General features: G+C 46.0%; 2 protein-coding genes across 2 annotated transcripts in view; both read left to right on the plus strand.

Annotated features, from left to right (window-relative positions):
- Nucleotides 1-778: 778 nt before the first annotated feature.
- LOC309392414 (uncharacterized protein C2orf72 homolog) lies at nucleotides 779-13,669 on the plus strand. The gene is made up of 3 exons (XM_081953598.1): nucleotides 779-1,385; nucleotides 11,194-11,295; nucleotides 12,316-13,669. The coding sequence occupies exons 1-3, from the start codon at nucleotides 794-796 to the stop codon at nucleotides 12,405-12,407; spliced, it is 786 nt and encodes a 261-aa protein (XP_081809724.1). The 5' UTR covers nucleotides 779-793; the 3' UTR covers nucleotides 12,408-13,669.
- Nucleotides 13,670-19,157: 5,488 nt separating this feature from the next.
- PSMD1 (proteasome 26S subunit, non-ATPase 1) overlaps nucleotides 19,158-22,030 on the plus strand; it is a 143,195-nt gene continuing 140,322 nt past the window's right edge. Inside the window, exon 1 of the mRNA XM_081956037.1 lies at nucleotides 19,158-19,360. Coding sequence (XP_081812163.1) covers nucleotides 19,345-19,360 — 16 coding nt within the window. The 5' untranslated portion in view covers nucleotides 19,158-19,344. The remainder of the gene's footprint in view (nucleotides 19,361-22,030) is intronic.

Genomic DNA, 22,030 nt, shown 5'->3' on the forward strand with positions numbered 1-22,030 from the left:
GCGAAGCCCCAGAGAGTAAACGGGAGCTCGATCTTCCTCTTCTGTTGATCACCACTCCTAGAAGCAATCATCCCTGGAAACTTTCAAGAAGAGATTGGACTGTAGCAGGCTTGAAAATAAACAAAGACAAAACAAAGATTTTGACAAAGAACATACCATTAAGACAAAAAGAAGAGTTGGCGGAAGTTTTGCAGATTCAAGTCACAAACAAGGTTAAATACTTGGGGATATACTTATCAGCTAGATACAGTACTCTTAAGGAGGACAATTATATTAGACTAAAGCAACAAATTGCGACTGATGAAATGGGAAAATTTACAACTATCAATGATAGGAAGAATTTCTATAATTAAAGTGAACGTTACCCAGAAGAGATTGGATTGCCATTTGTCAGAAACGGTGTAGGGTCTCCAGCTTAGACAGGGGGGGTTGGACTAGATGACCTCCAAGGTCCCTTCCAACTTTGTTATTCTACATTCAATGGAAGAGAAGTTGCCTTCAGAAGTTGTGGGAAAATTTACAACTATCAATGATAGGAAGAATTTCTATAATTAAAGTGAACATGTTACCCAGAAGAGACTGGACTGCCATTTGTCACAAACGGTGTTAGGGTCTCCTGCTTAGGCAGGGGGGGTGGACTAGATGACCTCCAAGGTCCCTCTGTCATTCTGCTGCTCTGCCTGGGGCCGGGCCGTCTCCTTTCCCCCCCGGGAGGCGGCGCCTGGCGCCGGGGGTAGAAAAGCGCCGAGGCGGCGGAGGGAGGAAGGGAGGCCGGGCCGGCGAAGGGCTAACGATGGAGCCGGAGCCGGAGCCGGAGCCGCTGCGGGATCTGCGGGCGCTGCTGGCGTGGGCGGGCGGGCGGCAGCCGCTGCGACTGGCGGGCGAGGCGCGTCCGGCCGAGCTGGAGACCTTCGCCCGGGACCTTTTTGCCCAACCGCCGCCGCCTCCGCCGGAGGACCAGAGCCAGGAAGCGGCGGCGGCGGGGCGGACGAGGCGGGCGCGGGTGCGGAGCGGGGCCGGGCGGGCTCCGTGGCGGGGCTGCGCGCTGCTCTTCGCGCTCCTGCGGGCCGCCTCGCTGGAGCAGCCGCGGGAGGAGCGCCGCCTGCGCGAGATCCTCCGCGACCTGCGCGCCCAGCTGCCCGACGCCCCGCCGCCCGCCGTGGTCGGGGTGGTGCTGCTGCGGCCCGAGCCCGAGCCCGAGGCGGCGGCGGAGGCGGCGCGGCTGCAACTGGAGGGGCTGCTCCGCAGGGTCTTCCGCCAGCGGCGCCGCACGGAGCCCGGGCTGCCGGACACGGTGCAGGCGGTGGCTTACCGGCCCGGGGAAGGCGGGGCTGCCCGGGAAGCCGCGTGCCGAGCGCTGCGAGCCGCCCTGAAGCTGCGGGCAGGTGAGAGCGGGGCTGGGGGGGGGGGGGGGAGGCGGTGGCGCCCGCGGGCGCCCTCTTGCAAATGACCTCCGCCAAGGTCGCGGTAGCCCCGGGAGCAGGGCCGCCTTCACAGCATTATTATTTTATTTTATTATTTTATTATTTTATTATTTTATTATTTTATTATTTTATTATTTTATTATTTTATTATTTTATTATTTTATTATTTTATTATTTTATTATTTTATTATTTTATTATTTTATTATTTTATTATTTTATTATTTTATTATATTATTTTATTTTATTATTTTATTATTTTATTATTTTATTTTATTATTTTATTTTATTATTTTATTTATTATTTATTTTATTTATTCTATTCATTTTATTTATTTAGTGTATTTATTTTTATTTTACTTATTCATTTTTATTTATTTTATTTTTATTTGTTTTATTTATTTAGTGTATTCTATTTTATTTTTATTTGTTTTATTTATTTAGTGTATTCTATTTTATTTTATTTATTTCATTTATTTTTATTGAATTATTTTACTTATTTATTTCATTTACTTTACTTACTTCATTTCATTATTTTGTTTGTTTTATCAAGCATGTATTAGATAACATGCATAAGTATAAACATGATGTTGGATACATGAAATGGATACGAATAAAAAGGAATATTAAGTTCTGGTGCGCTTTTGCACACCCCCTTAGGGACCTCTTAGGAAATGTGTGAGGTCCACGGTGGACAGTTTGAGATTGAAGCTGTGGGGGATTTGAGGATGTAACAACTGAGTCAAGTAGAGCATTCCAGGCGTTGACCACTCTGTGGCTGAAGTCGTATTTTCTGCAATCGAGTTTGGAGCGGTTTACTTTGAGTTTGTATCTACTGTGTGGTCGTGTGTTGTTGTGGCAGGAACATGTAATAAATACGCTGCTGTATTTATATGATACAAGGTGCATTGAAGGGTTAATGTGCAGAGATTAGGATGGGGCCCCTATCTGTCCGTCAGGCCCATGCATTAAGAAAGCCCTGCCTGGGCTAATAAAGATTATGTTTGGGGGGCGAAATGCCTTGACCCCAGGAAGGTAGGTACGTTCTTACGTGAGAATGGAGGTACAGAATAACAGAGTGGGAAGGGATCTTAGAGGTCATCTAGTCCAACCCCACCCACCCCCGCTGAAGGAGAGGAACCTGTACCATTTCAGACAGGTGGCTGTCTTTAATGGGAGTCTGTTTCCTAACCTGGTCTACCTTACAGATACAGATTAATAGAGTTGGAAGGGACCTTATAGGTCATCTAGTGCAACCCCCTGCTCAAGCAGGAGATACAATACAATACAATAGTAGAGTTGGAAGGGACCTTGGAGGTCTTCTAGTCCAACCCCCTGCTCAAGCAGGAGACCCTATACCGTTTCAGACAAATGGCTATCCAACATCTTCTTAAAGGCTTCCAGTGTTGGGGCATTCACAACTTCTGGAGGCAAGCTGTTGCACTGATTAATTGTTCTAACTCAGGAAGTTTCTCCTTAGTTCTAAGTTGCTTCTCTCCTTGATTAGTTTCCACCCATTGCTTCTTGTTCTAACCTCAGGTGCCTTGGAGAATGGCTTGACTCCCTCTTCTTTGGGGCAACCCCTGAGATATTGGAAGACTGCTATCCTGTCTCCCCTGGTCCTTCTCTTCATTATATCAGACATATTCAATTCCTTCAACCGTTCTCTATATGCTTGAGCCTCCAGTCCCTTAATCATTCTGATTGCTGTTCTCTGCACTCTTTCTACAGTCTCCACATCTTTTTTACATCGTGGCGACCAGAACTGAATGCAGTATTCCAAGTGTGGCCTTACCAAGGCATTATAAAGCGGCATCAATACTTCACGTGATCTTGATTCTATCCCTCTGTTGATGCAGCCTAGGACTGCGTTGGCAGATTCTACACCCTTTCTGACAGGTGGCAGTCCAGTCTCTTCTTGAAAGCCTCCAGTGATGAAGCTCCCACAACGTCTGAAGGCAACTTTTGTTCCATGGGTTGGTTGATCTCATTGTCAGAAAATTCCTCCTTATTTCCAGGTTGAATCTCTCCTTGATCAGTTTCCATCCATTCTTCCTTGTCTGGCCTTCAGGGACTTTGGAAAACAGCTTGATCCCCTCCTCTCTGTGGCAGCCTCTCAAATATAGGAAGATGCTCTCCTGTCTCCCCTGGTCCTTCTCTTCCCTAGGCTAGCCATGTCTCTCTTTTTTCTTTTTTTGTTATTTTTTCCTTCCTTCCTTCCTTCCTTCCTTCCTTCCTTCCTTCCTTCCTTCCTCCCTCCCTCCCTCCCTCCCTCCCTCCCTCCCTCTCTCTCTCTCTCTCTCTCTCTCTCTCTCTCTCGAATAGCTTGACCCCTAGAAAATGCTCTCCTGTCTCCCCTGGTCCTTCTTGTTAGATCTGGGCAACGAGAGACAGACTGCGGACACGAAGTGACTTAACAGCTCTTTATTAATAGTAGTAGTGATCCAGCTTTTTCTGTGGTCGGAGGGTTCCCCTTTTATAGGGATCGGGTACGCCCCTCGACCAATCAGAACGATACCTATTTCCCGCTGTAGCAGCGGACCAGAGGGGAGACTTACTACGATATATGCTAATATCTAACACCCCTCCCCTCCTAGATGGAACGTTGCGGTAGGTAACATAGTCTTTTAGGTATGTGGGAGTTTGTCTTGCTCGGGAGGAGCATCGTAGTTCGGGTTGGTTAGAAGTGGTTGCAGGATCGGGTGCTTTTCCTGTTTCACGTTCGGGAGGTTTTGTGCCTTCGTTGCTAGGGCGTTCTGGAGTCTGCTCGGTTGCGTTGTCTGGGGTTTGCTCTGCTTCGTGCGTGTTTTCTTGTTCCAAGCTTGGTTCGCAGGTGTCGTAGTTTTCTATGATGGGGCTCTCGCGTGGCTGACTTTCTGTAGGCAGGAAAATCTCGTCTTCGTTTCGAAGGTCTGAGTGTGCTAGGCGACCCCGCAGTTGATCGATGTGCCTTTTCCAGTTCCCCCCATCTTCCAGTTCCAACAGATACGATCGTGGACCCGTGATGCCAATGACCTTTGCCGGCATCCACAATGTTCCCCCTGCATAGTTGTGGGCGTATACTGAATCCCCTATGCTGAAAGACCGAATTTTGCTTGTGGAGTCTGGGGGAGCTGTGGCAGAGTAATTTGGGTGAAGACGGTCCAGGTGAGACCGTAGACGGCGGCCCATGAGTAGTTCAGCGGGGCTCCTACCCGTCGTTGCGCTAGGGGTAATATGCTGAATTAAGAGGTAATGGTCAATGCGTGTTTGCCAATCACCTGGACCCATCCTAGCGAGGGCCTCTTTTGCGAATCGCACCATTCTCTCCGCCTGTCCGTTTGATGCCGGATGGAATGGCGCGACGAGGGCATGCCGAATTCCCTGACCTGCTAAAAACGTTTCGAAATGCATGGCCATGAATTGGGGCCCGTTATCGGAGACCAGGAGGTCTGGCAGGCCATGGGTGGCGAAAAGTCGCCGTAGAACCTTAATGACTGCCTCTGCCGTGGTTGAAGTCATTAGGACTACATCTAGCCATTTTGAGTATGCATCCACAACTATAAGGAAAGTCTGACCTTGGAATGGCTGCAAAGTCGATGTGTATTCGCGACCAGGGTGCTTTGGGTTTCTCCCATTCTGTGGCGGGCGCTTCCGGGGGTGCTGGTCTCGATTCCTGGCATGGGTCGCAAGTGGCCACCCACTCCTCTATTTCTTTGTCCATGTTTGGCCACCAAACGTAACTTCTTGCTAACGCCTTCATCCTAACAATCCCCGGATGACCCACATGTAAAGTATCTAATACATTCCTACGTAAAACATACGGAATAACAACTCGATCCCCCCACAATAAACAACCTTGTAACACTGAGAGTTCGTCCCGTTTTGACCAAAACATTTTGAATTCCGGGCCCACGTTTCCCTTCGGCCACCCCCTCCAAACCCAAGTTTGAACTTGCTTTATTACATTGTCTTTAGAGGAGAACCTTGCAACGTCGTATGAAGAAACCGGTCCAGAGTCCAAACAGTCAATGAGCAATACCGGTACTTCTGGAGTGGGGTCTGGCAGAATGTCAGGTAATGGGCAACGGCTGAGTGCGTCTGCGTGTCCGAGAGTGGAGCCCGGTCGATGAATCAATTTGTATGAATACGCAGCCAGGAAAACAGTCCACCTGGTCATGCGTGGAGAAAGGGAGATCGGGGTGGGGCGGTTTCCCGCCAAAAGTCCCAACAACGGTTTGTGATCTGCAATTAGTTCAAAATCGCGGCCGTAGAGGTATTCGTGGAAACGTTTTACTCCAGCTACAGCAGCCAGCGCTTCCCTGTCCATTTGGCTGTAATTCCTTTCGATCGATGAAAGAGTTCTGGAGTAGAAGGCGATGGGTGCTTCTTTTCCGTCGGGCATCCTGTGGCTGAGGACTGCTCCAACTCCGAAGGGTGATGCGTCGCAGGTCAATACCAGCGGTAGGGTCTGGCTGTATTGGACAAGCAGTGAGTCAGTGGTGAGCAGGCGCTTTACCCCGGCGAAAGCTGCAGCTTTGGATCGTCCCCATTTCCATGGTGCGTTCCTCTGGAGTAGACGGTGTAGTGGCTCAGCAACTGTCGCCTTCAAGACCGGGGCTGAACACATCCTCGAAATCCTTAAAAATCTGTTCAGCGCTGCTGTTTCTCACGGCGTTGATTCCGGTGACTTCTAACCCCAGGGCTTCAAACCAATCAAGCCCCAGAAGGTTCTGTAATGGTGCGCTGGCGATGGTCACGGGCAACTAGGCTTCGATGTCCTTGAAACGGATGTGGAATGTGCCTTGGCCCACGATGGGGACTTGGTTCCCCTGGTAGTCTCGTAGCAGGACGTCTGGAGCGCGTAGTTGGCTCTTTCTGAGGCTAGGGATAGCCTGTTTCATGGATGCCCATGAAATGATCGTCAGGGTCGATCCTGTGTCAACTTCTAGCTCGCAGGGTGAGCCCTCCAAGAGGACTGTGACTCTCAGCCTTTTTGGCCGCTTGGGGCGGACCTGATTTATCGTGGTGAGATACGTTCGCAACTCCTCTCTCTGGGTCAACTCTATCTCATCGTCTACATCCTGAAAATACTCTCGTTGAGCGTCTTGATAGAACGCTCTCTCAGCTCTTTGTGTGTAGTCTCTCTGGGGATACGCTCGCTCAACTCCTTGTGAGTAATCTCTCTGGGGATACGCTCGCTCAGCTCTTTGGGAATTTTCTCTCTGGGTATACACTTGTGGATTTCTCTCTGGGCGCCCTTTCTGATTCCGCCAAGCCCCTGGGTTGGGCTTCTGTTGGCGGTACATGGGTGGCTGCCATGAGGCAGGGACTCCGCTCCGGCACACTCGTGCGATGTGCCCAAGTTTGTTGCAGTGCGAACAAACAACGTTCCTGAACCTACAAGTAGACCTGGGGTGATTCCCACCGCAACTTGCGCAGGGCGGCAAGCAGGATCCAGGTCTCCCCCCAGGCCTCATGTGACTGCTCCGCATCAGGTGACTGTCCTCGAACTCGGGATCCTCGTAGGCGGGGCTTGTGTCCTCGTAGTGAACTTTGGTGTGTCTTGGCGCTGGCTGGTCAGTGTTGAACCCGCGTTGAATTGTCTCCGCTGATCTGTCTGCTGCTTCTGAAGCTCTTGCCTCCTCGAGTACAATCTGTAGGCTTAAATTGGTTTTTGCTAACAGCCGCTTTTGTAGGGAAATGTCTCTTAGCCCGCTAACGAGTCGATCCATAATCTGCTCATCCAGGTCTCTGAATCCACAATGTGTGGCTGCTTTACGTAGGGCTGCAACATATTGGTTGATAGATTCTCCCGCCTTCTGGTTCCTCGTGTTGAACGCTTGGCGGCAAACATGGCGGGAAGGTTTTGGCGCGTAATGAGTCTGTAGAGCCTGTTGCAACGTCGCCCATGATACTGCCTGTATTGGAGTAGGCGCGGTGAGGTCTCTGGCCATATTGAAGACTTCCTTTCCGCAGTAGCCGAGGAAAATGTTTTTCTTCCTTGCGTCGGTGATCCCCGTGTATTCGTTCGCTTCGAGGAAACACTCGAAACGAATCATGAAGGCTTCCCATTCGTCGTTTTCTGGGTCGAAAGGAGCGGGGGGAGCATGCATCGCCATCTTCTCTGTTTGAATTTGCCGCGCTGCGGTGATCTGATATGGCGGCCGGAATTTCTGCCGAATTCCTGGGCTGGATCAAATCCGGAGATTCTGGAGGTAGCGTTCTTCGTCCTATCTGCCTCTCGATCCCACCTTCGTCGCCAATGTTAGATCTGGGCAACGAGAGACAGACTGCGGACACGAAGTGACTTAACAGCTCTTTATTAATAGTAGTAGTGATCCAGCTTTTTCTGTGGTCGGAGGGTTCCCCTTTTATAGGTATCGGGTACGCCCCTCGACCAATCAGAACGATACCTGTTTCCCGCTGTAGCAGCGGACCAGAGGGGAGACTTACTACGATATATGCTAATATCTAACACTTCTCTTCCCTAGACTAGCCAGGCCCAGTTCCTGCACCCGTTCTTTGTATGTTTTAGCCTCCAGTCCCCTCATCATCCTGGTTGCTCCTCTCTGCACTGTTGAGGTGGCCCAATTAGCATCCAGGATGCAGGTTTAAACTTTTTTTTCTCTTTTTAATTTTACTCGCAAGGAAAGGGAGAGTCTCCATTAGGGGTTCGTTAGAAGGAAAATCCATCCAGTTCAGTTCCAAGGTGGGAGACAACCGCCTGGAAACAACACAGAGGCTGATTGGAAAGATGGTTTAATGAGGAACACAACCAAACACACACAAACGCAGCCTGCAGTTCTGTGTCAGCTGAACAACTAGCTGAGAGAGAGGAAAGGGTCCTTCTAGGCTTCTGTTTTTTTGAAGTTTGGGATGTGTGATATGGGCTTTGTGTTTCTAAAGAGGGTGTTGAGCAATTCCAATTGTGGCTGATGGTTGTTGTTGTTTTTTATTTTGCCCGGTGCTGGATTTTGAGGGAGGGGGCTCCTTGTTATAATCCTATTAACTTGGCTTTTGTTAGCTGTCAAACTTTGCAGTGAGAGATTTCAAAATATTCTCTTGAATGGACTTTTTTTTAAAAAAAATTATTTTATTTTGTTTATACAAACACAACATCTTTGCAACACGTTATACTTCTTTTACATGTGTGTTGTGTTCCTTTTATCTGCACATATAAATCTTATATACCCATATCTATATACATATATACACATATTTTCATATATCTTTTCATATATCAACTCTATATCATCTTATATTCTACCTATTCCTACTATTCCTACTATTTTTATCAATAGTCTGCTTTGTATTTCTACCTTTTATTCATTCTCTGGATTTGTACTTTAATTTCTTAGTCTTTCTTCTTTTCTTTATTGCTTTCCTAGTTTTTTCTCTCTTTCCTCTAGCCAGTTATACCATATTCGGAGTCTTCTTTATCCTTTAATTGTTTCGTGGGCCTATCCATTTCTGTGCATTCCAATTTTTTAAAATTACATTTTCTTCCGTTGGTGTGTTTTTATTTTTTCCAATTTTGTGCAAATGAAATTCTCGCTGCCGTGATTATATGTAAAATTAAATATTTGATATTTTTTTTCGTAGTTTCCTTTTATAATTCCCAATAAGAACAATTCCAGTTTAAATTCTGTTTGAAGTGCAGTGATCTCTTCCAGCCAATCTTTTATTTTAGTCCAATGTTTTTTTGCTGATGTGCACATCCCTTTTTGGGAGAGGGGGCGGTTTAAAAATCTAAGAAATAATAATAATAATAATAATAATAATAATAATAATAATAATAATAATAATAATAATAATCCACCGCGTAGGATAGTACGTTCTATGTTGTTGTTTGCACTTCCAGCAAGCTGGTGAGCATTCCGGGAACATTTTCACGATTCTTGCTGGTGTTAGATGCCATCTATAAAACATCTTGTTTCTGTTCTCTCTGTATGCCATTGCTATTGTCAATTTATAGTTTGTTTCCCAAATTTTTCCCCATTGGAATGGACTACTGATTGCTTTGCTTATGAATGAAGCCATCTAAATAGTTGGCTTCCTCCTACAATAAACTCTTTATCCCCTTAAGTGCTGGCATCTGTTGTGACCTATTAATGACTCGGGGGCTGCTTTCTGCCTCTAAAAACATGTTTCTCCTTCGGGGAAATATAACATTCTGCCTCTTTAATATCCCCCCAAATATTGCATTCTTCTAGGAGGGGCGCGGGCTTTCCATAAGGTGGAGAATCTTGAAAATGCAGATCGTTGTGGAAGGGGTGACTGCAGATTGGGGAGTGGGGAAATGCCTTGACCCCAGAAAGGCACGTTCCCACATGTGTAAGGATGGAAGAGGTCCGATTGACATTCAGGATGCAGGTTTAAATTTTGTGGGTTTTTAAAGTGTTGCATGCAAGAAAAGTCTCCATTAGGGGTGGAGGACTTTGAAAGTGTGGGTCATTGTGAAGTCCTTCATAAGTCAGCTAGATGTGATGGACCAAAATGGGCTTGGCTTGTTGTCCGTGTATTGTGTGGTTGTTACAGTTAAATAAGCCATGGATTAAGCATTAGTTAGCTGGGTGACTTTGGGCCGTGGCTGGCTGGGGAATTCTCCAAACTTAGTGACTTTTAGGAGTGGTGGACTTTGAGTCGACGCCCACAAGTCGGCAAGTCAGCAGATTTTCACACCACGGTTTGATTTTCCGTGGCTTCACTTTTGTTGTGTGAACCCAGGCTATTCTTTAATTCATGATTCAGGGATTGTGTGAGCCCGGAGAATGATCCTGTGTACAGGTAGTCCTCAACTTACAACGGTTCGCTTAGTGGCCGTTGAAAGTTACAATGGCACTGGAAAAAAAGTGACTTATGAGCATTTTTCACACTTAATGACCGTTGCAGCATCCCACGGTCGCGTGATCAGAATTAGGACACTTTGTAGCCGACTCATATTTATGACGGTTGCATGTGATCCTGGGATCCCCAATTGTGACATTCGGACGAGCGAAATCAGTGGGGAAGTTAGATTCATTTTACAACTGTGTTACTAACTTAACCGCTGCAGTGGTTCGTTTAACAACGGTGGCAGGTTAGGCAGTTACACGGGGCAAAAATAACTTAAAACGTGGCTTGCTGAGCAAGGGAAATTTTGGGCTCAGTTGTGGTCATAAATCGAGGACTACCGGTATAGCTATTCTGCCAATGAATTTCACCATGAACGGATCTAATTTTATGAGGAGTCCTTGGTGCTCTCTGAGCGTGTTGGTTTTCTTGCAGAAGTTTCACTACCCAAACTAGGTAACATTATCAGTACGAGAAGGGGGTATGAGGTTTGTTTTCTCTTTATATGCAAGGAGCTTGCTAGTAGACATCAAACATTCTCCCTTCTAGCACTGAGGATGTTACCTAGTTGGGTAATGAAACAACTGCAAAAAATAATCAAGCTCAAGAGAGCATCCAAGCCCCCTCCTCCTCTTCCTTCTTTATGCAAGCCCCACTTCTTTCTAGCTCTGATGATTTTACCTAGTTGGGTCATGAAACGTCTGCAAGAAAACCCTCCAAACTTAGGGAGCACCAAGGACCCCACAGTTCTCTTCCTCCTCCTCCTCCTCCTCCTCCTCCTCCTCCTCCTCCTCGCAAACCTTTCCTCCTTCTAGCACTGATGATGCTACCTATTGGGTCATGAAACGTCTGCAAGAAAACCACCCAGCTCAGAGAGCACCAAGGACTCCTCCTGTCAACCCTGAGCTACAAATATTCTCCTTTATTGGGACTAATTTCACCTTTTTCGTTTTACAGATGGGGCAGAACCTCCAAGGCAGAACCTGCCTGCCTTCCTGTCGTGTATTCCGTGGGGCAGAAGAAGTGAGGATTTTCACATGGATGGAAAATTAAATGAAGGTAAGGAGGCCTATGAATTTGTGGGCGCTGCAAAAGTGTCCCCCGTGTTTCGCTTGCGTTCCCACCACGGGCTGAATCTGGATGTAGAATCAACCCATTTCCTGGATTCACAATACAAGAGTCCTCGACTTACAACAGTTCGTTTAGTGACTGCCCGAAGTTACAGCGGCACTAAAAAGAGTGACTCATGGTCGTTTTTCACACTTAGTGACCGTTGCGGCGTTGCCATGGTCCCGTGATGAAAATTCAGAATCTTAGGCCACTGACTCATATTTATGATGGTTGCAATGTCCTGGGGGGAGGGGGGGCTCACGTGATCCCCTTTTGCAAGCTTCTGACAAGTCATGCGAAGGCAGATTCACTGAACAACCGTCTTATTAATTTAACAATTGCAATGATTCTCTTTATTTGTTTGTTTGTTTATTGAATTTATATGGCCGCCTATTCGCCCATGGCGACTCAAGATGGTTTACAGAATATAAAATCTCATTTTAAAAAATAAAACTAATAAAAAGAATCAAATAAATTAATATAATATTATAATATTATAATATTATAATATAGTATAGTATAGTATAATATAGTATAATATAATAATATAATATAATATAATAATATAATAATATAATAATATAATAATATAATAATATAATAATATAATATAATATAATATAATATAATATAATATAATATAATATAACTACAATACAATACAATACAATTAATATAATACAATACAATACAATACAATTAATACAATACAATACAATATAATACCCTGGCGACAGCAGATCACACATGTGACTAGAAAGGTCGTAAAACGGGGCAAAACTCACTTAACAAATGTTTCGCTTAACAACAGAAATTTTGGGCTCAATGCTGGCTGGGGAATTCTGGGAGTTGAAGTCTGCCCATCTTAAAATGGCCGAGATGGAGAAACACTGTTCTAGACAATGAATGTATGCAAAACTGAGCATCCCTTTTTAATGCCTTATCCTACCCTCTTTTTTCCCAACCTAGATGCTATACAAGACTTAGAAGGAGCCATGGCTTTGACCAACATTGCACCCAACGGGAAGTGTGAAGAGGCCTCAGAAGCATTGGACACCTAACAGACTGTGGTTTGTTTGTCTCTCTGATGGATTCCACATCCTTATCATCCGAGAGTAAAAAAAATTGCAAACCTGGGACAGCCTTACCAGCTCCGTGAAGGAAGCAGCTAAAAGCTGGTCTGTTAAAAAATGATAGTTTGCTCCAGACCCACTGGTGCAGAAAAATGCTGGTTTGTCTTTTTTCAGCATCCTTGTTTCATGGGAGGCCATTTCATTCTATTCTTAAGCACGTCAATATTCCTATTCTCATTACAAAAGCCATTGGATCTCTTTGAGGCTCATAATTTAGAGAAGCATCATTGGTGTCCAAAAGTTGTGATGGAGATTGAACAACAGAAATGGCAACGCAATCATCATTCTTGCCAGTTCTGACTCGTCTCTTTCTTATTTAACGTGTCTCCTTCATTCTGGCATCCTTGTCTGCAGGGGTAGAAATCTTGAAGCTCGGAAGGCGAAGAGAAACAATTGCTGGTGTTTTGAGGAAAAAAAAAACCACTTTATTCTGTTTCTGAATATGGTTTTGGGTGGCAAAGACATTCTACTACCTTGTTAATGGAGATATACATGTGAAGTTACTTGGTCTTGTGGCTATTCTGTCCCTTGCTATGTTTTGGAAACTTACTATAGCAGTGTTTTTTAACCTTGGCCACTTTCAAATGTGTGGACTTCAATTCCTAGAATTCCCCAGCCAGGGAATTGAAGTCCACACATTTGAAAGTTGCTGGGGTTAGGCTGGGGTTGAGCGACACTGAATTATAGGCATAAATCTAATAAATAATAATAATGGTTAAAACTTGCAATATATATTTTTTCCCATCAAAATACTTTTCATTTCGCGAATGAAGGCAAATGTTATGGTTATGCATTTTTTATAAACATATTTTTTCAACAAAATAAATGTTTATTCATTTGTTACTCTTCTACAGAAAGATTTCTCAGATGCTGTATTTTATAGCCTGTATCTTTAATTTAATTTAATTTTTTAAAAAAATATTGGTGAGATTGTAAGGTCCTAACCTCTCATATCTTATAGTATAGCCTGTGGCAGAAAGCAGATGCTATTGAGGGAGACAGACACACACACAAAGACAGAAAAAGGAGAGAAAGAAGGGAAGGGGAGAGGAAGGAAAGAAAAAAAGAAGAGGAAGAAAAAGTGAAGTGAAAGGAAGGAAGAAAAAGAAAGGGATGGGGGAAAGAAATAAAGAAAAAGAAAGGGAGGCATGGAGGGAAAGAAAAGGAAGGAAGGAAGAGAAAAAGAGGAAGGAAGTAAAGAGAGAAAGAGGAGGGAGGCAGGGAAAGAAAAAGAAGGAAGGAAGGAAGGAGGGAAGAAAGAAAGTATGTAGGTCCCTCATATACTCAGCCTGACTCGGGATAGTAAGATTGTAACCTAGTTTATTTGAGAGACCCCAGTTTGGGGGAAAAATATTTATAAGAATAGTCACATACCCAACGACTGGAAAAACAATTGAGAATTCAGTTCATTTTATAATTTTAATGGTTTCAAGTATCCCACGTTCTTGCAGATAGGAGGGCGAAGTCTTAAAATGCTTATAACTTATTTACTAACGATGAAGTTAACTATTGTTTACTCAACCCCGTCTGCACAGACAGGCTTACTTTAGAAGCAAGCCAAAAAAGTGGCTTCGATTTTTGAGGTTGTGCAAAATCCAGCTACAGGAATTACAGGGAGATAAGGACGAACAGAAGTGACCCCATAATTCTTTTACCAATTTAAATCCGTGTTCAGGACAGATTACAGCGGAGATATCCTTTGGCAACACGGTTTCTTTTAACTGAAGCGGGTTCCCAATACATTTTGCAAATGTTTGACTAGATTCACCTACCAAGTTTCAATTAGTTTATAAATAAACTGTGGGGGATTGTATTTGCGCAAAACACAAGCCTTTGAAATTTACAATTCAAAGGCTTTATATTTCGTTGCAAGGCGTAAGCTGGAGTGTTTGAATTTGGCTTGTCACGATTCGTAAGCAGAATATCCACTTTCCCCCTTTCTCTTAAGAGGATTTTGTGCCTTTGGGTGGAACTTTTTTTAAATGCCTTTTAATGCTGTGCCTTTTCAATATCTGTGGAATAAGCTGCCATTCGTGGCATAGGTGCTTTGCCTGTGCAATGACTGTTTAGAGCTAATCCTCTTTCAAATAGAGCTTAAAGAACAGATGTGAATTATGTATAGAAATATAGAATTCTTTATTGGCCAAGTGTGATTAAGATAAACAAGGAATTCGTTTCCTGTGCCTAAGCTCTCAATTAATATACATTGGTACATGCAACAATAGTGATAGGCAACAAAGTTATAGTCACAAGAAGATAAGGAGATAGGTAAATTCTGAATGTTATACCTGTTGTTGGTTTTCAGTTAAGCAATTTGTCCTTGTTTGCAACTGCATGGCTAATGACTCAGTTATCTGACAAGCCATTTTTAATCTGGCCATTAAAAATGGTTGCAAGGCCTTTGACTGGGTTTGTAGCCATTTTGCCTTCCACATTCCTATCTAGGAACAAGATCTGTTTTCATCGAGTATCTGACGAGGCAAAATACAGGTAGTCCTCGACTTACAACCACTCATTTAGCGACATTCAAAGTTACAACGGCATTGTAAAAAGTGACTTACGATCAGTTTTCACACTTATGAATGTTGCAACATCCCCATGATGACATGATCCAAATTTGGACATTCGGCAACTAGTTTGCATTTACGACGGTTGCAATGTCCTGAATTCGTTTTGTGAACTTCTGACAACCGAAGTCAACGGGGAAGGCAGCGTCACTTAACAATCCTGTTACTAACCGAATAACGGAAGTGATTCACTTAACAACTGTGGCCAGAAATGTCACAAAAGCGGGGGGGGGGGGGAAATTCACTTCTCGTTGAGGGATGGAAATTTTGGGCTCAATTCTGGTGGTAAGTCAAGGGCTAGCTGCCTGCTTATTCTGAATTGCTGCAAATTGTGACTTGAGAAACTTTTGTACCCTGGAGACGGAGTTAGGCAGGCTTCTGGGATTTTGTTGGCAAGCTCCCTTATTGCACAGGAAATGGATCCTGTGTTAAATGACAACTATAAACAAAAGGGATTTTCCTGCCTTCCTGAGTTTCCAAGGGAGCAACGGAGAATTCTAAGGGACCGATTTTTGTCTGCGGTATTTGACTCACTTGCAAACTTTCACCAGGTTGCCTAATTTGACGATGCTCTGTACAGATAATGATGAATAAACCTGTATCTTTGTAAGTAAACAGATTACAACATAAAGACATTGCAAAATATTAATCGGCCTCCAGTGATTTTTTTTCTAAAGGAAAACAAAGCTTGGAAAACAGATTGCAAAACTGGACCTTTTCACCAGTTGGAGAAACGGGCTGTGTGCAATGGAGATTCGAATTCAGAATAGAACTGGAAGGGATCTTGGGAGGTTTTCCAATCCATCCCCCTACTCAAGCAGGAGACCCTATAATATTTGAAACAAGTGGCTGTCCAGTCTCTTAAAAACCTCCAGTAATGGAGCACCAGGGGTGGGTTCCAGTTCTAAGCTCTTCTATAGAAGAGGTTCCATAAATCTACCGTGCCGTTTAGAACTGGTTCCAGCTCCCTCCCCCCTCCCGTCCGGACATTATCAAGATGAAGAGCGAGAGGAGGAATTCTGGGAGTTGAAGTCCACAAGTCTTAAAGCTTCCAAGTTTGAACACCCCTGGGGCAGTGACGTGCGGTGAGGGTTATGGCTGGGGAGGCTGGTGACGTCATCAGGAAGGCGGGGAATGGGACCACGTGTGCAGACCACGTGTGCAGACCACGTGGTCTCGTTCTCCGCCTTCCTGAGTGAACATTAAGGGGACCGCGGCGTAGCATTACTTCCTCCACCGGCACCAGTCCCTTTCACCCCGCTCAAGCCTTGCCGCCTGCAGCCACCGCCCGCCCTCGCTGCTCCTTTCGTTGCTTGCCCACCCGCCTCTAAGGCACGCCAAAGCCTCCTTCGTCCCCCCCCAGCGCGCACCCTTTTTATTTCCCGTGACACCCCCCCCCATTTCGGGAAAGCTTTCCCCATTGCCTGGGGGGTGAGGGGGGCGGCTCCTCTCCCCCCACTCCCTCCGTCCCTGCCTCTCTCCTCAGCCCCAAAGCTCCGTCCGCGCGACTCACTTCCAAGGCGGTGGCTGCTCCATCCCGCTCCGGCTCTGGAAGCGACCGAAGATCAGGCTGCGTCGCTCGCTCGCTCGCCGGACTGCTTCGGCGCCATTCTGGCTACCTTCGTCCATCCGCACCCGGGAGATGCGGAAGCAGTCCGGTGGACGAGTGACCGAAGATCTCGCTGCCTCGCTTGCTCGCTCGCTGCCTCGCTCGCTTGCTCGCCGGACTGCTTCGGCGCCATTCTGGCTACCTTCGTCCATCCGCGCCCAGGAGACGCGGAGGGAGAAATGTTGTCGGCGCCTCCAGATGACGAACCAGTCGCTTGCTTTCGTCATCGGGAGGCCGATAACATTTCTGCCTCCACGTCTCCCGGGCGCGGATGGACGAAGGTAGCCAGAATGGCGCCGAAGCAGTCCGGCGAGCGAGCGAGCGAGGCAGCGAGATCTTCGGTCACTCATCCACCGGACTGCTTCCGCATCTCCCGGGCACGGATGGACAAAGGTAGCCAGAATGGCGCCGAGGCAGTCCGGTGGACGAGTGACCGAAGATCTCGCTGCCTCGCTCGCTGCCTCGCTCGCTCGCTGGACTGCTTCGGCGCCATTCTGGCTACCTTCGTCCATCCGCGCCCGGGAGATGCGGAAGCAGTCCGGTGGACGAGTGACCGAAGATCTCGCTGCCTCGCTCGCTCGCCAGACTGCTTCGGCGCCATTCTGGCTACCTTCGTCCATCCACGCCCGGGAGACGCGGAGGCAGAAATGTTGTCGGCCTCCTGATGACGAAAGCAAGCGACTGGTTCGTCATCCGGAGGCACCGACAACATTTCTCCCTCCGCGTCTCCCGGGCGCGGCCGGACGGATGTATATAATATTATATATATAGTATATAATATTATATACTATTATTCCATGAAGAGAGGTGAGGCCCTGCCTCCCTTGCCTCTACTGACCGCACGTCACTGCCCTGGGGTTTTTTTTTCTAAAGGGTTAGGGGTGCAAGGGTCTTGTAACTTGACAGCTTTAAGACTTGCGTGCTTCAAATGCCAGAGTTTCTGAGCCAACATTTTGTTTGCTATACAAGAGTGTTGTTAAGTGAGTTTCACCGCATTTTACAACGCCACTCCCACCAAGTCATATGGCTGGAAAGCCACTCCCACCCAGTCACACGGCCAGCAAGCCACTCCCAATTTTTGAAACCCACCACTGTGGAGCACCCATAACTTCTGGTGACAAGCAGTTCCACTGGTTAATTGTCCTCACTGTTAGGAAGTTTCTCCTTAATCCCAGGTTGCTTCTCTCCTTGATTAGTTTCCATCATTTGCTTCTTGCCCTGCCTTCAGGTGCTTTGGAGAATAGATTTACCCCCTTTTCTTTGGGCCAACCATTCAAATATTGGAAGACTGCTATTATGTCACCCCTAGTCCTTCTTTTCACTAGACTAGACATACTCTGTTCCTGCAACTGTTAACACAATAACAGAATTGGAAGGGACCTTGGAGGCCTTCTAGTCGAACCCCATGCTCAAGCAGGAGACCCTCTACCTTTTCGGTCAAATGGCTGTCCAATCTTTTCTTAAAAACCTCCAATGATGAACATATCCATAACTTCTAGAAGCAAGTAGTTCCACTGGTTGTCTTCCCTGTTAGGAAGTTTCCTCAATTCCAGGCTGCTTCTCTCCTTGATTAGTTTCCATCTTTTGCTTCTCCTGCCTTCGGGTGATTTGGAGGATAGGTGGACCCCCTCTTCTTTGTGGCAGCCCCCCAAATACTGCAATATTGCTATAATGTCCCCCTGGGTCCTTTTTTCTCGACTGGCCATACCCCAAACCTCCCACCGTTCTTCATATGTCAGACATCACAATGGCTGCTTTACATTTCTTGCAGCCTCATGAAGACTTCGTTAACTATGGTGAACAACTTTGACTTCAGCTCCACAAAGGGAATGCTGGGAGTTCAAATCCACCCATGCTGGCTGGAGAATTCTGGGATCTGAAGTAGATAGGCCTTCAAAAAAAATCTCCGAAGTTCCACTTAGAATAACAGAGTTGGAAGGGACATTGAAGATCTTCTAGTCCAACCCTCTGCTTAGGCAGGAAACCCTACACCAGGGGTGTCCAAACTTGGGAACTTTAAGACTTGTGGACTTCAATTCCCAGAATTCCCCAGTCAGCCATGCTGACTGGGGAATTCTGGGAGTTGAAGTCCACAAGTCTTCCCTGAACTCCCAGAGCAAATGAATTCAGGTCCAGGTTAACCAGGTTAAAGTTCAGTTTGCAAAACACTGGAAATGTGCTATGTGTGACGTCAGTTGCCCCTGTTAACAAAGCAGAAATCTGCCCCCTAAGGGCCAAGTCAGCCATTTTGGGAGCGCCTCCTGTGCGATTATCAGCCTCCATGCAGGCAGACATCCAACAGGTATAGCTCGACCGACGATTTTTGCCGCCGTCTCGTGAACTACCCCTTCGCCTCCTCTTCTTTGGCCTCCTTCGTTTCCTTCCCATCTTTCCCCTCCTCTCCAGCTTTCAAACGAGTTTTCGGCGAGTTTTCCAAGCAGGCGTTTGCCAAGGCCACCCCTCAATCTTTTCGTTCCGCCGGTTGCTAAGAAACCTGCGGCCTGACAGAAGGACCCCCGTCGCCGTCGCGGACTGCCAAACCGTCACTTCCGGCGTGGCTCCGGAAGCGGCGAATGCGCTTGGTCACGGACTTGGAAGCGGCGCTCATTGAGGGAAGCTCCGTGCTCGTTTCGCTCTTTTCTCCGCTCCGGGAGCGCCGAGCCGGCACGGACCGCCACGCGACGGCGCCATGATCACCTCAGCCGGTAAGCGAGGCCTGGGCAGGTCGGAGGGAAGGTCGGGATGGTTTCCGCTGAGTCAGGCAGGGCCCCGAAGGGAGGATTTAATGGGGCGCCCAGCCTTGGCTTCTTTATGGCTTGTGGGCTTCCACTCCCAGAATTCCTCAGCCAGGTTGGACACCTGTGGGCCAGAGGAAAAGCCCACCCGAGGGGCAGCTGGACTTCGTAAACTCCCAGGATTTTGGGTTTTTTCCTCGCCATGGATATGTGCTAGAGTAGGAATAGAATAGAGTAGAGTAAGTAGGAATAAAGTAGAGTAGAGTAACTAGGAGTAGAGTAGGAATAGAATAAAGTAGAATAGAGTAAGTAGGAATAGAATAGAGTAGGAATAAGTATAAGTATAATCTTTATTGTCATTGTACGTAAATACAACGAAATTGGTTTTAATCTCACTGATGCCAAATTATAACAGAAACGGGAAAAAAGAAAGAAAAAGAAAAAGAAACTAGCGTGTGCACGGAGTGATTGTGGTTGTATTTAAAAGTCTCACAGCCCAAGAATAGAGTAGGAATAGAATAGAGTAGAGTAGGAATAGAATAGAGTACAGTAAGTAGGAAGAGAGTAGAGTAGAGTAGGAATAGAATAGAGTACAGTAAGTAGGAAGAGAGTAGAGTAGGAATAGAATAGAGAAGTATGAAAAGATAGAATAGAGTAGGAATAGAGTAGGAAAAGAATAGAATGGAGTAGGAATAGAGTATAGTAGGAAAAGAATAGAGTAAATAGGAATAGAATAGAGTAAGTAGTACACTAGGAATAGTAGACTAAGTAGGAATAGAATAGAGTAGAGTAGGGGAGTTGTCCCAGTCCTGGAGATGGGGATAACTGGGATCCTGGGTGCTGTTTGAGATTAGTGGTTTGCTTGCAGACGTTTCATTACCCAACTAGGTAACATCATCAGTTCTAGAAGGGAGTGGGGTTTGAGCTATTTATATAGACGTGGCTTACCCTTTCAGGGTTGATGGGAGTGTTCTTGGTAGTTCCTTGGTTGGGTTAATTCATTATTTGTATGAGTTGGGCATTTCTGGATTGGAGTATTGTTTACTGCTTGATTGTTGTTCTGATATTCTGGCATTAATCCCTGCTTATCTGGTGTTGATGGCTGGTGAGGAGGCATGTTGGACTTTTTATTTCCTTTTTAGCTTGTGATCATCTGTGTTGAATAGTGTGTAGTGTTGCTTATCTCTAGATGCCTGTTACTGGCTGATTTGTTTGAATGCCAGACTTCAAGGAATTCCCTAGCACTTTTTAATTTAACTTGGTCTAATTAGAATAGAATAGAATAGAATAGCAGAGTTGGAAGGGACCTTTGAGGTCTTCTAGTCCAACAACCTGCCTGGGCAGGAAACCCTTCACCACTTCAGACAAACGGTCATCCAATCTCTTCTTAAACACCTCCAGTGATGGAGCATTTACAACTTCTGGAGGCAAGTTGTTCCACTGGTTAATTGTTCTAACTGTCAGGAAATTTCTCCTCAATTCTAGGTTGCTTCTCTCCTTGATTAGTTTCCACCCATTGCTTCTTGTTCTACCCTCAGGTGCCTTGGAGAATAGTTTGACTCCCTCTTCTTTGTGGCAACTCCTGAGATATTGGAAGACTGCTATCATGTCTCCCCTAGTCCTTCATTCATTAAACTAGACATACCCAACTGCAACTGTTCTTTGTATTTTATCCTCCAGTCCCTTAATCCTCTTTGTTGCTCTTCTCTGCACTCTTTCTAGAGTCTCCACATCTTTTCTACATCGTGGCGACCAAAACTGGATGCTCAGTTTCCCAGTTGAAACTATGGCTAAGTCCGTCCATGTATTAAGGAGTTTTCATTGTGTCTTTGCTGCTGCGGCAGTTAATGTAGTAAACTGAGCCATAGGAAACTATATTATGTGAATGCACCTCTTGACCTGGTAGAATATTAATTATAGCAGGTATGGCTAGGATATATTGTTTCCTCTGTTTACCCAGCCTGGTCTCTGTTCTTGTTTTCAAAGCATTGACGTCTAGAATATCCAGACCAGCCTTTCTTGCGCCATTTGGATATATCGGATTCCAATTTCTGCAATCTTAGGTTTGCATAAGAAGAAAACCAAAATCTTAAGAGCTCTAGAAAGGTCCAGAGTGAAACCTTGCACAGTCTCACAACTCTTCAAATACATACTGCCTTTCCCCGAAAATAAGACCCTGTCTTATACTTTTTTGCCACCAAAAAAGGATACCAGGTCTTATTTTCGGGTGGGGGGAGGGGAATGTTCTCACACTGACTCATCTTACCTCTGCGTGTCGCCCCCTGCCTCCTTTTTGCTGTCAGAGGCCTTCAGCAGCTTCTGCGGCCACCTCTGGATCGATCCAGAGCTCTGTTATCGGCTGCAGAGGCCTTCAGGAAAGCGTTGCCGGCTGCAGAAGAAGTGGGCTGGCAAGGCAGGTGTCGGGTGTGTGTGCGAGGCCTGGCTGCAACTGTCTGAAAGTAAGGAGTAGGTCAGCTCTGCACCACCACCACCCAATTCCCACCCAAGCTTAATTTTTACCTGTGCATCCTGGAGTGGACGGGATCTTAATGAGGGCTTATTTTGGGAGGGGGATAGGGCTTATATTGGGCACACGTGTAAAAAAAACAATCTAGGACTTACTTTTTGGATAGGTTGTAT

Source organism: Natrix helvetica (genome assembly GCF_964273705.1).
Source record: "Natrix helvetica genome assembly, chromosome: 5".
NCBI lineage: Eukaryota > Metazoa > Chordata > Lepidosauria > Squamata > Natricidae > Natrix > Natrix helvetica.

Excerpts from the sequence above, each read along its gene's own strand:
- LOC309392414 (XM_081953598.1), top strand. The coding sequence starts at position 794 with ATGGAGCCGGAGCCGGAGCCGGAGCCGCTGCGGGATCTGCGGGCGCTG. Across the intron at positions 1,386-11,193 it reads CGCCCTGAAGCTGCGGGCAG|ATGGGGCAGAACCTCCAAGG; the intron begins GTGAGAGCGGGG and ends TTCGTTTTACAG. Across the intron at positions 11,296-12,315 it reads GGATGGAAAATTAAATGAAG|ATGCTATACAAGACTTAGAA; the intron begins GTAAGGAGGCCT and ends TTCCCAACCTAG.